This window comes from Hordeum vulgare, chromosome 2H, assembly GCF_904849725.1.
Source record: "Hordeum vulgare subsp. vulgare chromosome 2H, MorexV3_pseudomolecules_assembly, whole genome shotgun sequence".
Classification (NCBI taxonomy): Eukaryota; Viridiplantae; Streptophyta; class Magnoliopsida; order Poales; family Poaceae; genus Hordeum; species Hordeum vulgare.
In genome coordinates, this window is record NC_058519.1 from 469,067,915 (window position 1) to 469,083,287 (window position 15,373).

General features: G+C 44.8%; 1 protein-coding gene and 1 long non-coding RNA gene across 2 annotated transcripts; both read right to left on the reverse strand.

Moving 5' to 3' along the window:
• Window positions 1-367: 367 nt before the first annotated feature.
• LOC123426694 lies at window positions 368-1,234 on the reverse strand. Its single transcript, XR_006622300.1, has 2 exons — window positions 1,128-1,234; window positions 368-713 (listed from the first exon to the last, which is right to left on the reverse strand). It is a non-coding gene; the product is annotated as an uncharacterized LOC123426694 (long non-coding RNA).
• Window positions 1,235-2,346: 1,112 nt separating this feature from the next.
• Window positions 2,347-4,241, reverse strand: LOC123426693. The gene has a single exon (XM_045110561.1). It carries the CDS (start codon window positions 4,103-4,105, stop codon window positions 3,848-3,850), a length of 258 nt encoding a protein of 85 aa, XP_044966496.1. The 5' UTR covers window positions 4,106-4,241; the 3' UTR covers window positions 2,347-3,847.
• Window positions 4,242-15,373: the final 11,132 nt, after the last annotated feature.

Genomic DNA, 15,373 nt, shown 5'->3' on the forward strand with positions numbered 1-15,373 from the left:
TCAAAACTATAAATAACATATGCACCTGCTTTCAGATATATAAGATTTACACTCGCGCAATTGTAACCATTGTGCTAGAGTAACTTTGGAATAAAATATGTATTAGAATAGTAGTCTTGTATTGGTTAACTGCATTAGGTGCAGCCAAAGGCAGTAATCTCCATCGCCCAAAAAAAAACATGTACTCAACATTGCAAACGTTGAAATTTGTTGCATTATTTTGCCCTCCAGCAATAGAGCTTGGTCATTTGTACTTCATGGGTACCTGCAATTTTAGTACCAATGACTAATTGATATAACTAAGTCATTTCGACAAGCACTTCTCCAAGCACAATAAGAAATATACAAGGTGACAATTCTTCAGGCATTTGCACAACCACAAGAGAATAACATAATAACCATTGTTGTTTCCTGTGTTCAATTGATAGGGGCGCATGATACATATACATAATTCCATCAGAAACCAACATTTATTGAGAGTGTACTCCTCTCGAAAATGTGCCAAGTCCAGCACCCATCCTTCAAAAATGATCAAGATGATATGCTCCAAACATTTTGGGAAATGAAGCTCCTCAGAACTGTGATGTTGACTCTCCGTATTCGATATGTCCACTAATTACTGGATGAAATATTTTGTCTCATGGTTATGTGGATACAGACCAGGCTCAATGAAACAGCCGATTCATGGACATGACAAACTATTCAGTTAGATCCTGCATTTTAGTTATATAAAAAAGATAGTCACTTCTCCAGTTCACATAACAGTTCACAATCTAAGTAGAATGGTATATAAAATAAGATATGATTAACTGCTCGAACAGTTGTCATCCATGGCACCTAGATTTCACAATTCATCAGAAACAATTAACCCAGTGACTTTAGTACTCCCTTTATAAAGAAATATATGAGCGTTTAGATCACTGAAGTAGTGATCTAATTGCTCTTATATTTCTTTACCGAGGGAGTACATTTATTTCCCGCACCCTAAGACATAAATACCATACTAAAATGATACATGTGACGATATTTTCCGGCAAAAACAATTCACCCTACACAAACATGATAGAATCAAGTACTATTCAGCCAATAAAATTTTCAAGGTCAGGAACCCAATATTAATCACATACCACAGGCCGGGGCTTTACAACTCGAATACTATGGAAATGATGGTAGGAAAATCAGGAGGATTGAGGACAATATATGCTCTAGAATTGGTGTAACTGTCCTCGGAAGCCTGTACCAGAATTATATATTTATTGTTAGAACTCAGTTTGGGTAGAAATAAAACAACGAATTTTACTATACAATTAATACATGGTTAGTTGGTCAATATCCTTCCAGAATATTTGAGTTGTATAGATGCATATTATGACTTGCAAAAGAATGACGATCATCCAGCATAGATATACATCCATTTATCAGGATCTATTTTTTCCGAAGAGAAACAGTAGCATAGACATTCACCTGGATCTATTTGCGAGTCAATACATAACAAGGAGTAGCACAGAAAAACCTTTTCAGTGGAAATTTGTTTTGGCTCTCATGACAATGGCAGTTTGGTCCAGATGGAGCCCGAATGTCCATGTGCTCTTTCGACCCCATCTGTGCCATTTGAGACTATTTGCCACGTTGTTTTGTCCCATGGATGGCTCATACTCTGCAAATCCATCCAGGAGTTTAATTTGTATTCGTGTACATATACAAATTAAATTTGATTCGGCAATAAATTCCATCATGGAGTTATACGTCATCCATGTCTGCCCAATTTACGACTATGTACATAACACTTATTAAAGAAAACAGATATTCTATTTAGTGATATGTTAATCATTACTATGTAGCAAGCATCAAACAGTCTTGGTGTTTTGAAGTAACAGCGTGCAACTCCATACCTATTCATTAATGTAGAGATGGAAATTTGATTTAGGCAGACCGCAGACAACACAGAATTTTTGTTTTAATTCAAATCACCTCCTGTAATAAAAATGAACTACAAAATAAATAAATAAGTAAGCTTAGTTGACTGGAAGTAGCATGAAGATGAGATGATTCCATATTCCTCTCATAGATTCACGGATACCACACCTAACAACAACCAGGAAGATTGGGACATCAATTTCAAATGCCAGGTCGCAAGAGTCGTGCACCTGTACGAGTTCTTCGGCTACTTGGAACACAACATGGATGGGAGGCTGACACTGAGCAGGCGCGGCCACGACATTCGTCCACGGCTGCAGCCTGTCATCCTCGATGGTGTTGGTTCCTCGATGATCGTCCCTGGTGGTAGTTCCCGGAGTGCTCAACGGAGATGGTTCCAGCTCAATCCTCCCGGGGTGCATCAAGGAGTGATTGATCAGAGAAATAATTTATGGCACGTGGTAAACATTCTACATGGATTGAGTCCGAAATAGTGGACGACTACAAAAGAAAGATTTTGCACGCTTAGTATCCAAGTATAGTGTTCAGAGTCCGAACCAACCGTTTTTCCTTTGTGCTGACAACGACTGCAAGAAGCACAACAAAATGACGGCTTCTTCTTTCCCCTCAAGCTCTTGAATTAATAGACAACCATTTATGCTCTGGTTTCCATGCTAGTTTCACCACCAAACCATGCAGACACTCCAGTTTTCAAGCAAGACACACACCAAGAAATTGCACATGCCTTCATTTGCCCTTGCTCTTGTGCTACTCATCTCCTTGGCCTCTCTCACCAGCTCCTCACGAAGCAGGAGAGGGGCTCCCTTCTCCAGTTCCTCGCCGGGCTCTCACAAAACGGTGGACTCGCTACTTCATGGGAGAACGACACGGATGCAGCAAGTGGGAAGGGATCACCTGCGGGCAAGATAGGACGATCACACATGTGCTGTTGCCTTTTAAGGGCCTCGAGGGGAACATCTCACGGTCCCTTGGGATCCTCGGCGCGCTGTAGCACCTTGATCTCTCTCACAACTCACTCTGCAGTGGTCTACCATCAGAATTGGTGTCGTCCAGCAGCATCACAATCCTTGATGTCAGCTTTAACCATCTCAATGGAACACTCCACGAGTTGCCCTCTTCGGCCCTGCCCCAGACTCTCCAGGTATTGAACGTCTCAAGCAACTTATTTACAGGACACTTTCCATCCATCACAATGGGGAATCTGGTCACACTCAATGCCAGCAATAACAGCTTTACTGGGCAGATACCAACTCAACTCTGTAGTACCTCACCACCCTCACTGTGTTTGAACTGTGTTTCAACGAATTCAGTGGCAGCATCCCCCCAAGTCTTGGTAATTGCTCCAGGCTAGAGAGCTCGGGGCTGGATACAACAACCTCACTGGAGTAATCCCAAATGAACTCTTCAACGCAAAATCATCGGAGTACCTGTCATTGCCTAACAATGATTTACATGGAGCTATCGATGGTACAACATAACCAACCTCAGAACTCTTGTAACCCTTGATCTTGAAAGGAACAACTTCAGCGGCAAGATTCCAGTTTCTATAGGACAAATCAAGAAATTGGAGGACCTCCGTTTGAACAACAACATGTCAGGGGAGCTGCCGTTTGCTCCGAGCAACTGTACAAATCTGATAACAATTGACCTCAAGAGCAATAATTTCAGTGGAGAACCTAGAAAGATGAATTTCTCCAACCTGCCCAAGCCAAAGGCAGGCGACACGACCTGCATGCGCCCGCAATCTCCGCTCTTTCCGGCTCCACTCCTTCGTCCTCCTCCTCGGAACCGCCCCCTCTCGCCTCGATCTCCTCCCCACCCCACTCCACGAGCCGGACAAGGCACGCAGACAAAAACCTCTCGTCGGTCGCCGTACCTCGACCGATCGATCGACCGGGCGGGCCACACGTCAATGGCGGACGCCGCCGGGAAGGCGCAGGCGGTCCGCGAGGTTCGCCAGGGCCGCCACCACGCCCTGCGCTGCACCCACCAGGCGTCGAGCCAGCGACAGGAGGACGCCGGTGTCCGCGCAGCAGCTGTAGCAGGGCCGCGGCTCAGTCACGAAGCCGCGTGGGAGCGGCGGGGGCGGTGGTGGGAGGAGGCCGCCCGCACCGACGCAGGCACTGCGGGAGGTGCAGAACCGGCTGCGGGACGAGTGCCGGGTCATCGACGGCTGCCTGCGCGCCAACACAGCCGGCGCGCGGGGCGAACAGGCGACGGGCGGGGCGAGCAGGCGGAGGGCGGGGCGAGCAGGCGGAGGACGGGGCTGAGCAGGGGGGAGGCGGCGGGCAGGGCGAGTAGGCGGAGGGCTACGGGCGGGGCGAGCAGGCGGAGGGCGGCGGGCGGGGCGAGCGGGCGGGGCGAGCAGGGGAGAGGCGGCGGGCGGGGCGAGTAGGCGGAGGGCTGGGCTGAGCAGGGGAGAGGCGGAACAGGCGACGTGCGGGGCGAGGAGGCGGAGGGCGGGGCTGAGCGGGGGGGAGGCGGCGGGCGGGGCGAGCAGGCAACGGGCGGGGCGAGCGGGCGGGTGCGGAGAGGGGAGAGGAGGCGGGGCTGAGCGGTTTACTCGGCGAAGAGAACTTGCGATGTTAACGAAGGATGTGTTAACGAAGGATTTCGTTAACAACGAGTTTAGACCATTGATTATCCAATTAGACGGTTCAGATTTTATGTTGGATCTGCGCTTTTAATAGTAGAGATATACATTGTGCTACGATACATCTTGCTGCAGTCTAGTCGCAACAGTACATATCTACATGTGCTGGCCCAGTTGGAGGCGCCCTTTGCGATAGGCGCCAATTCGACACACGCGCGTGACAAACAGTAGGTTCTCCATATTTGTGAGCTAGCAGCGTGGGAGAAATAAACCGGAGCTACTATGAGCGCTGCAGGCGTCCGTTAACGTTCGGCGCCTGCAGCGCCGCTGGCATGGCCCGGTCGACTAGCGTGCTGTACAATTTTTTATTGGTTTTTTTCTATTTGTTGCGAAAATAAAAATGTTAAATCAAAAAAGGTTTACAGACTTAAAGAAAAAGGTCCATCCATTTAAAAAATAATAATTATATCTTTAAGAAAGGTTCATCCATTTTCAAAAAAGTTCATCAATTTGAAAAAAAGTTCATAGAAATTAAAAAAAAGTTCATCTAATTTGGAAGAAGTTCATTAAGTTACTAAAAATATCATTAAGTTTGAAAAATGTCACACAAAATCATGTATATTCAAAATAGTTCATTGAACTGAAAAAAGTACATAAATCTTAAAAAGTTCATCAATTTTGAACAAAAATTGATCCATTTTCAAATAGATGTTTCTCAAATTTCAGGAAACTTCATTAATATTAAAAAAATCATAGAATTTTAATATTTTAGAAAAGGTTCATCGATTTTCAGTGAAAAGTTCATAAATCTTTAAAAATACTCGTTAATACTTAAAAAAAGTTCATCAACATTCATAAAAGTTAATAGAATTTTCACAAAAAAAATCATCAACCGGCGTCTAGATGGGCCGACCTTTTACTCAAACGTCACAGGCCTCAGTTAACGAAAATACATATTAACTGGCACTTGCAGCATCAAATAAGAAATGCCAAAATAGACGCACCCTATGAATGACGGTTTTCCTGCAATATGCTATTTGGCGCTCGTTGTGTCAAGCTGTCAGTGCTTCGCACAGGGGAGAGCCCGAGCAGCGAGGTATCGGGCCGGTCTGTTTAACTGATCCAGCACCCCGGTTTTGAGTACCTTCTAAAGGTTTTCAACCATACTTTTCTGGTTTGGATAAACTTTTTAAAGGTTTCTTGAACCGGTTTTTTATTTTATTTTTTCTTTATTCCTTTTGATTCTTTTTTTTCTGTTTCGTTTTCAATAAATGTTTAGGATTTTCGAAAAATGTTTTGGATTCGAAAATAATGTTTTGGGTATTAAAAAATGTTCAGGATTTGAAAAACTGTTCTTCAAATTTGAAAAATGTTTTTACGTTTTAGAAAAATGTTTTCAATTTTCAAAAAATGTTTGGAATTTTCAAAAATTGTTCTTCAAGTTTGAATTATTTTTTTTGCTTTCTAAAAAAATGTTCAGGATTTTCAAAAATTGTTCTTCAAGTTCGAAAAATGTTTTTTGCTTTCTAAACAAATGTTCTGGATTTTCAAAAAATGCTCTTCAAATTCGGAAAATGTTTTCGCTTTTTAACTTTTTTTCTATATTTCAAATAGTTGTCATTTTTCAAAAACATTCATAACTTCAAAAAATGTTTGAAATTTTAGAAAAAGTTTAAATCTACAGCGGCTTATGGTGCGTGTTCTTAAGTTTTACAACTGTTGTTAGATTTTTTAACTTTGGTGCATGTAACCTTCCACCCGTTGTGGCTAGTCAAGGTGGCTAGCTCAATGCGCACTCCGACCAAGAGGTCGTGTGTTCGACTCCTATCGCTGGCTCTTTTTTCTTATTACGATTTTTCATCCCTAGAGAAAATGGGCCGGCCGAGGTGAGATGGGTGTGTGCGAACCCGCCACTAGTCGTCGTAAAATGCGAGCTCCCATTCCAGTCTCGTACCACCTCCTATGTTTTTTTGAGACGATCCTCAAAACTTTATTAAGCCGCCATAATGTTTACATAGACGAGTGGAAGATTGCCGAGATGACCTAACCAAACATGGCGGGCCGACCCCAGTTTCAACACATGTTTCGCTAGATTTTGACCTTGGACATTGGAGCTCCTAAACTCATGGACGGAATTACAACTAGAAAAGCTAGAGGAATACTGTATAATCTCATAAATAATGGCACCATATTCTGCCCCTCCCTTTCTCTTGATATCTTCAACCACCACCTTGCATTGAGACGCCACATAGATGGATTGTAAGTTGATGTCCTCTGCAAGCGCCATAGATTCTCTTACTCCTAGAGCTTCTAATGTAGCCGAGTTTGAGATAGCACGAAGGACAATGGCTAAGGCCCCCGGAAAAGCTCCGTCCCTGTCCTTGTAGATGGCAGCAATCGAGCCGCCGTCCCTTCTCCCAGCCACTGCTGCATCTACATTAATCTTGACCGTGCCCAAACTTGGCGGGATCGAGCCGCTATTCCTCGCTCTGCAGGCACTGGCTGGAGATGTGTTAGGTTTCTTGATGATTTCTATCTCGTTGCAGTAAGACCGGATAAAAAGATGTGTCGACATAGGGCTTTGAAAGAAGTCTTCATAAATCACCTTTCGCCTCGCGAACCATATAACCCAGAATGTGATCATCATACAAAGGAAGAGGTGATGAGGTAGTTGTTTCATCAATAAAAATATCCAATCCCTTGCATTTTCCATATCACGTTGGCACATCTGCTCAACTAGCTCCTCATCTGCCAATGCCCAGACACTTCTCGTCGTCGAACAATCTATCATGGCACGCCTCCACAAGTCCCTTGCACCACACAACCGACATGCATCCGAGGTGGACATGTTCCTGTGGTGGAGCAGGTCCGAGGTGTGTATAGAGCTCTGGACAAGCCTCCATAGAAATAGTTTAACCTTGGAAGGAACATCAACACCCCACATCTTTGTCCACTCATTGCTTTCCTGGCCATTGCGAGATGCGTCTTCTCGCTCATCAATCCAATTGTCCCTTGTGATTTTTGTTTGCAAGATTATTCTATATGCAGACTTCACTGAAAACATTCCCTGTTTCTCACTGCTCCAGGCCCAGCAGTCTTCAATATTCCTTGTGCATAATGGAATGCATAGAATCGAGTCAGCATCAATTGGCAAGAATACCTAGCGTATGAGCTGTTCGTTCCATGTTGCCTCTGATGTATTTATCAACTAGGACACCACACGCGGTGGGTTTGGAATTAGTGAAGATATAGGCCTCATCAACCCTGTCTGTGGCAGCCAGTTGTGTCTCCAAATGTCCGTAGTGTTCTTGTTTCTAACTCCGCGGATGATCCCTTGCCTGAACATGTCCCGTCCATAAAAAATTGTCCTCCATATTTGTGACGCCCGGCTTCCAAGCTCAGCTTGTAGAAAATCTGCATCAGGTAAGTAGGCTGCCTTCAGAATACGCGAGCTCAGAGACGTTGGCTCACTTAAAACTCTCCAGGCCTGCCTTGCAAGTAGAGAAAGATTGAAGATTTCCATGTCACGAAACCCCAGACCGCCCAGGTGTTTCGGCAGTGTCATCACATACCATGCCACCCAGCTAGGTTTTTTGCTTCCCCACCTTGCTCCCCCCCAGAACTACCGGATTATAGATGTTATGTTGGCACAAAGTCCCCTCGACAATCAAAAACATGCCATGGAGTAGACTGGCAGCGTGTGGGCTACGACTTTGATTAAAACTTCTTTGCCTGCGGCTGATAAGAGCTTCTCCATCCATCCTTTAACTTTCTCCCAAACCTTGTCCCTTAAATACTTGAACGTGCCCATCTTCGATTGACCCACCTTAGTTGGCATGCCCAAATACCGCTCGCTTATTGACTCATTGTGGACATTACGAGTTCCTTTGATACTGTCTCTTAACTACTGTGGACATCCCTTGCTAAAGAAAATAGATGACTACATGAGATTCACTCTTTGCCCTGATGCGCTGAAGTATGTTTCCAACATGTTTGATATCGCCATAGCTCCCTCATTACTAGCCATGAACAGCAGCATGCTATCATCCGCAAACAGGAGGCGATTGACAGCCGGGGCAGTTGGAGCTACCTTGACCCCATTGAGCACGGATGATTGAGAACTGGATTTGAGGAGGCACGAAAGGCCCTCTGCTGCGATAAAAAATAGATAAGGGGATATTGGATCTCCCTGTCAAATACCTCGTGAAGGATTGAAAGATTCAAGTTTCTCTCCGTTGAACAATACTAAGAAGGACACAAATCTTCTCATGTTCATAACAATCCCCACCCAATCTTGGTTGAAGCCCAACTTAAGCATGATAGCTCGAAGGTAGCTCCACTCTAGTCTGTCATATGCTTCAATCATGTCCAATTTTAGAGCAAAGTGACTATTTGTCCTCGCCTTGCTTCTCTTCATAAAGTGTAGACACTTGTAAGCAGAGATGATATTGTCAGTGATGAGTCTGCGTGGTAAAAACGCCGACTGCTCCTAAGAAATTATGTTAGGCAGGATCAATTTCAATTTGTTTTCCACAACCTTGGATGCAAGCTTGTATATCACATTGCATAAACTGATGGGACGAAGTTGTGTAAGAAGAGTAGGGTTAGCCACCTTCGGTATGAGTACCAGAATCGTGTCATTAACGCATGCTGCACTTTCCTCCCCCCTTATAATTCTTAGGACTGCCATCATTACTGCCTCGCCACAAATATTCGAGTGTCTTTGGTAAAAATGCGTCGGGAATCCATCAGGTTCTGGTGCCTTGGTCAGGAACATCTCGAATAGGGCAGTCTTAACCTCCTCCGGTGTGTACGACACTCCTAGCATGTCATTGATGTCCTAGGTAACCTTAAGGGGAACATGTTGTAGCACTTGGTCCATGTTACTTCCCCTCAGATGTATATAACTCCTTGTAGAAATTTGAGACCATTGTTTTTAGCTCCCCCGGATCATTGATGAGGACACCAAGAGAGTTTTCTAGTGCTTTCATCATGCTTTTATTCCTTCTCATACTCGCTCGCATATGAAAAAACTTGTGTTTTTGTCCCCTGAAGCCAACCAATCTAGCCGCGAGCGCTTGCGCCACATAGACTCCTATTGATGATATAGTTCCACAAGTTTCTCATTGATCTTGAGTTATGGATGGGAAGGGTCGATTCTAGCCAGGCCCCCTCGCAGTTGTTCTATCTCAGCTGTCAAATTCTTGATCTCCTTTCTTATGCTGCCGAAAGTGTTCCTGTTCCAAGCTCCGAGATTGTTTGATACTTCATGCAATTTCACTCTCAACTCCTCCATACTTCCCAACGGTTGACCATTCTCCCAACACTACGATATTGTGTCCTACGACCCCTCGTGTCTCTCACACATCACCTCATACCGAAAGGGTGGTTTAGATGGAGGCCTTGATTCTCCACCCTGAAGCTCTATGAGGATAGTAGAATGATCCGAAGTTCCCGCCGTTAGATGTTTCACACTAGCAGTATTGAACCCGAGAGACCACTCCGTTGATGCAAGCGCTGGTCGAGCCTCACCCTTTTGTAGCTACCTCCCATCACTTTTTTCTCAAAAGTCCAAAAGTTACCATGGTAGCCCAAATCTAGCAGCATGCAAACATCTAGCGCATCGCGAAAGACCTGTATTTGTGCATTACTTCGCTCTCCTATGCCTTCCTGTTCTTCCAGACAAAGCACCTCATTGAAATCTCCAAAACAGACCCACGGGAGGGTGCTTAGGCTTGTAGTGCCCTTCATGACATCCCATGTTTGATATCTTAGGTGAATCTAAGCCTCACCATAGAAGCATGTTGCTCTCCATGGCTCATGTCCCGTCTGGTCAATGGAGCAGTCAATATGATACATCGAGTAACCCAAAATTGCTAACTTTATTAAATTATTCTAGAAAAATCCGAGGCCTCCACTCCGACCTTGACTACTAACAGCAAAAGCATTGTCATAACCAATGGTACTAGCTAGATTTTCTACCCGTGCTCTATGAAGCTGAGTTTCCACTATACATAGTAGGGCAGGGGCAAACTTTCATGAAATATCACGAAGCTCCCTAACTGTCGCGGCTTTGCTCGCACCACGATAGTTCCAGCTAATGATTCTCATTGCGCTCGGCGGTACTCCACTTGGGAGCCCGCCGACGTTGCATCTTGGATTTTGCCCTTGTTCCTGTTAGCGCCCTTCTCCTGGTTGCTGTGATCTCCTCCAATGCCCGTCGTGGCCCTCGTCGGGTCTTGCTTAGGTGGCGGGCTTAGGGAAAGCTGTTGGGTGGATAGAGCGAGCGTCCCCACACCACTAGTTCCTCCCATGATAGCGAGTGAATTACTCGACCTAGCTATAGGTTATGTGCTCTGGGTCCTCTTCCTGTTCAGGTCACCATCCACCATCGTCACGTCCATATCAGGGTTATTGCCATGGTGACTGCCCGCAGGTCCCTTCTAGCCATGGCTTCCCGACGCATTAGCTCTGTTCTTTGCCCCTCCTGGTCTAACACCTGGCCCAGAAAACTAGCTTGCCTTCATGTTCTTGAATAGTAATGCTGATGGAGGGTGAACACCATCTCCATGGTCCTTGTACAGATGGCCCAAATGTCCGCAGAATGAACACCAGTTGGGGAGTCATTCATATTTGATGCGAACAACATCCTTCTGTCCCCCACCTTCAATGATACGACGTTCTTCAGTGTTTTGTTGACATCGATCTTAACCCTCATTCTGAAGAAATTCCCTTCGAAGTCACGTGAAGCTGGCTCTGCATACACTAGCTCTCCTATCTTGGAGGCTAAAGACGGTATCTGTGATACATACCGTCAGGGAAGTCATGTATTTGCGTCCATCTCTCTAGCATATCCAGCTTGATCGGTGAAGGCTTAGTGAACCCGTCATAGAGCGCTATCACCACCGCATCCCCTCTGAAGGCCCAAGGCCCTTCTTCCATCACGCATTCCTAGTCCTCCAGGCACGAGAACTGCAGGGTATAGAGATTATCCTCTAATGGACGTATGCTAACCATCTGCGCGAGATCGCAAGCCACCCTCATGTTCTTGTAGAACCAGAACAAGCTATTGGGCTTTTCTTTATGAACCCTAGCAATAGCCATCCATCGCGTCGCCTCGGGCGACACTACATCCTGCCGCACCACCACATCATCCAGATCCTCTTCAGTGAGTCCCAATTCCTTCATCATCGCCTCAATATCGTCATTGTCTCCCGACCCTGAAGCGTCGGTCGCCATGTTGTTCCCTAGCCCGAATAAAACTCCCTCGACGCGTTGCTTGAAACCCTAGACGGTCAATTTGCACGCGAGCCCTGGCCAAGATCGGGTGGTGATCTAGAGATCACCTCTTGTTCAATTCGACTAAGGAGATCTCCGCAAGATTGAGGTAGGGAAGGAAAATCTCTACGATGGCCAAAAACGTCGTCGAGAGGAAAAGAAACCCTACTCGGAGGGAAAACTCTGTGGCCATGGCGGCTAGATCGTACCACCTCCTATGTGCATTGACCGCGTCGCTTCTCTAGGCCCAGGCGTCGGCCTAGATCACCGAACCCATCTAGGCCTCCTGGATCTGGCCGAAGAACCATCAATGAGCAGTCTCACCTTATTCATCACCCGCACGACTTTTAGTTGTATTGCACTCGCTCCTGTCTAGCCTAGTTCCACCACATTCGGCCGTGAACATTTTTTCACTTTGTGGATTTAATAATTAGTTCACGACATGCATAATTATAGAAAAATGCATTTGTTTTAACATGCTAATAATAAATAACCGTGCATCAAAACAAAACATGTCATATATGTAAAATGGGTGAATTTCATGTAGTTTCACAATATGCAACTTTCGTTCATGATAAAAATGTTTAAAACTGCTGTTTACCTTAATTTACATAAATGCCATGTTAAAAAGGTTTATTACATAACTAAATAACCATAGCTTCAAATTAAATAAACCATATATGTAACTTGCTTAGAAAAACATGTAGAATAACATGGTGCACTTTGATTTCCTGTTAAATAATAAAAAATATATTTTAGGAAGATCTGGACCGAATTTGAAATTCGCATATGGGGTCATTTCGGAAATGCTATATGTTGTTTCCGACCACATTTAAAATGCCTAGATAGATAGTTTAATTATTCTCCACCTATATTGCCATGATAAAAAAACATTTAAACTTGTTGGATACCTAAATGAGAGTGAACTAAATAATCCAAATGTGGAGTTCCATAAATCTGCATTCCATATTGAGCTTCACTTAATGTGTGTATTTGTTTGTTGTGCTTTCCAATGCCATGCATAATTAAATGGACATGCATCATATTTGATTGTGCATCCTACAATAAATTTGTTGTGGTGTTTACCGTATCATTTGTTTGTTTCTAGTTTTGCTTCACCTTGCTAGAGTTCAAAAAAAAAATCCGAGTGTGAGGATTCATTAAACTACGCCCATTAGTCTTTTTCATGGATGCAGCCTTCTTCCAAGGGGGATTCAAGGCAAGATGACCATTACCTTGGATATAAGTACTATCTTTGCTATGTGAGTTGTATCGATGCTATTTCTATGTCTTGCTACCTACCACTTGTTTGTCAAGCCTCCTAAAAATCCATGATAAGCCTCTAACCATCCACCGCCTTAGCAAACCATTGTTTGGCTATGTTACCACTTGATATTCCCCTCTTATAGTCTTGCTAGTTGCAGGTGCTGTTTGGTCCATGTTGGGACATGTATATCATGGGATATCACACTATCTTGTTTATTGAATTAATGCATCTATACACTTTGTAAATGGTGGAAGACTCGACATTTTGCTTGGTGTTTTGTTCCACTATTGCCGCCCTAGTTTTTTGTGTGCAAGTGTTATCTTCCTTGCCGAGCACTTCTAACACATGTGGGGTATTGTGTGCCCTCCTATCATTCGTTTTAGGATAAAACTCCTACAGCAAGGCCCAAAAATTGTACTACATTTGCACAATTTGCAAGATTTTGGCCGTCACATTGAGAATCTAGGTCATCTAAGCCGTGTGATGCTTGATTTCTTGCTAACTAGGCCATTGTCCTAAAGGGTTGATACTCCGTTGAAAAAATGGTAGCCTCTGGTTAACCGGTCATTTATCGCTTGGAGCCCAATCAACCCAGGAACCATGCGAGCACATCCCCTTTCATTTCTTTTCTCTCTCTGCGCGACCTCACCCCTTTCTAGCGACCGTACCTATTGCGTGGCCGTCATCGCTGCCATCACTCTCGATGCCCACCTCTAGCCACGACATCCCTTTATTTCCCGAGCGACGGATACACCCCGGTGACAGGTACACATCGGGCACGCACAAGGATCCGACAAACTGTGAGAACAAGAAGGCAATGGTGCGTGACTCACCACCGCGGGCCAGGTCCAACTTCTTTCATTTGAACTTCTCAGTCACACCGTCACTGGATCCTATATCGGTCGATCACCCAAGTATGATCGCACATCATATGATCTCTAGGGGCGACCAAAATGCAGGCAATATCGATCGCTAGCTGATGGAGTCACGGCGGATCACTGTATCTACAATAGCAGCAGGTGGATGTGTACACTCGACCCCTCCTATATGTGCATAGCCGCTGCGATCTAACATATGGACTTGTCGAGGCACTCTACAACTACCGTATATCCTCCAATTTCTTCCTGTTGAGATGTCGCTTTAGCCTTTGCACTTGAATTGTCGATATGATGTATGTGTTCACCATTATCGTTAAGTATTTATCGCCCCCTAGATATTCAGAGAGAGAAAAGCGATTCCCTATGCAAGGCGGTAGGTACACACACATGGTGGCACCTACACAACCTTTGGCGTAAATGTCTTTTTTTTATATATGAGGTGTCGGGTTTGTGATGAGATTGGGACAAGTGCATTTTTGTTGTATAGAAATAACCTTTTCTCACTTCTCTTTGCCTTTTTTGACACAAGTGCCTTTTTGATGTGTACAAAGGGCCTTTTCTCACTTATCTTAGTCATTTTGCTTGCCCTTTTAGCATTTTTTGAAGGATACACCATGGATAGGTGCATCAATAGCATATAAGAAGAGCCAAGCGGCTGATACAACGCCTTTAAGCACATAGTACATACTCCACAACTACAACGTACACAAAACAACTCCCTAGTCGAACCTCAATCCACAAATGGCAGAAAAGCAAGACTCACAGGTCAAGGACCACGTCTCGACCAACACCTATTCCCCTGTCCCCTTGTCTGAGACCACACCTGTTATAGATGACTTCCCCTGGCACTCCGTTAAGTAGTACTCGTGTTGAAGTGGAGGCCAAGAGACCTACCACCCATGCAATCCACTTAGCATAAAACCCAACGTGTCGAAGTACCTCCATGAGGAAGGCCGAGTCCACTGTGTCAAAGGATTTGGTAATATCCAAGTTTAGCATCACTACTTGTCTTGCCGAGGAGTGCAATTTTCTAGCCATCCCTTGCACCAGCATGTAGTTTTCATGAAGGCACCAACCGCCGATGAAAGCACTCTGGTGCGTCCCACGATGCCTGGCATCTCCTTTGCCACAAGTCCAGCCAAAATCTTAGCCACCAGCTTAGGGAAGCTATGTATCAAACTGATGGGTCGGAAGTCCTGAACCTCAATCGAATCCATGGATTTAGGGAGCAAAGCAATGAAGGCCTGATTAATCAAAGTCAGCCCCCTAAAATCCAATCTCCCAAAGGCCGTGAAAGCGTCCATGATATCACCCTTGATGATCTGCAAGGAAGCCATATAGAAACGTGGTGGAAATCCATCAGGCCCCAACGCTTTGTCCATTCCATGCGCACACACAACCTACCAAACCTCATGCTCC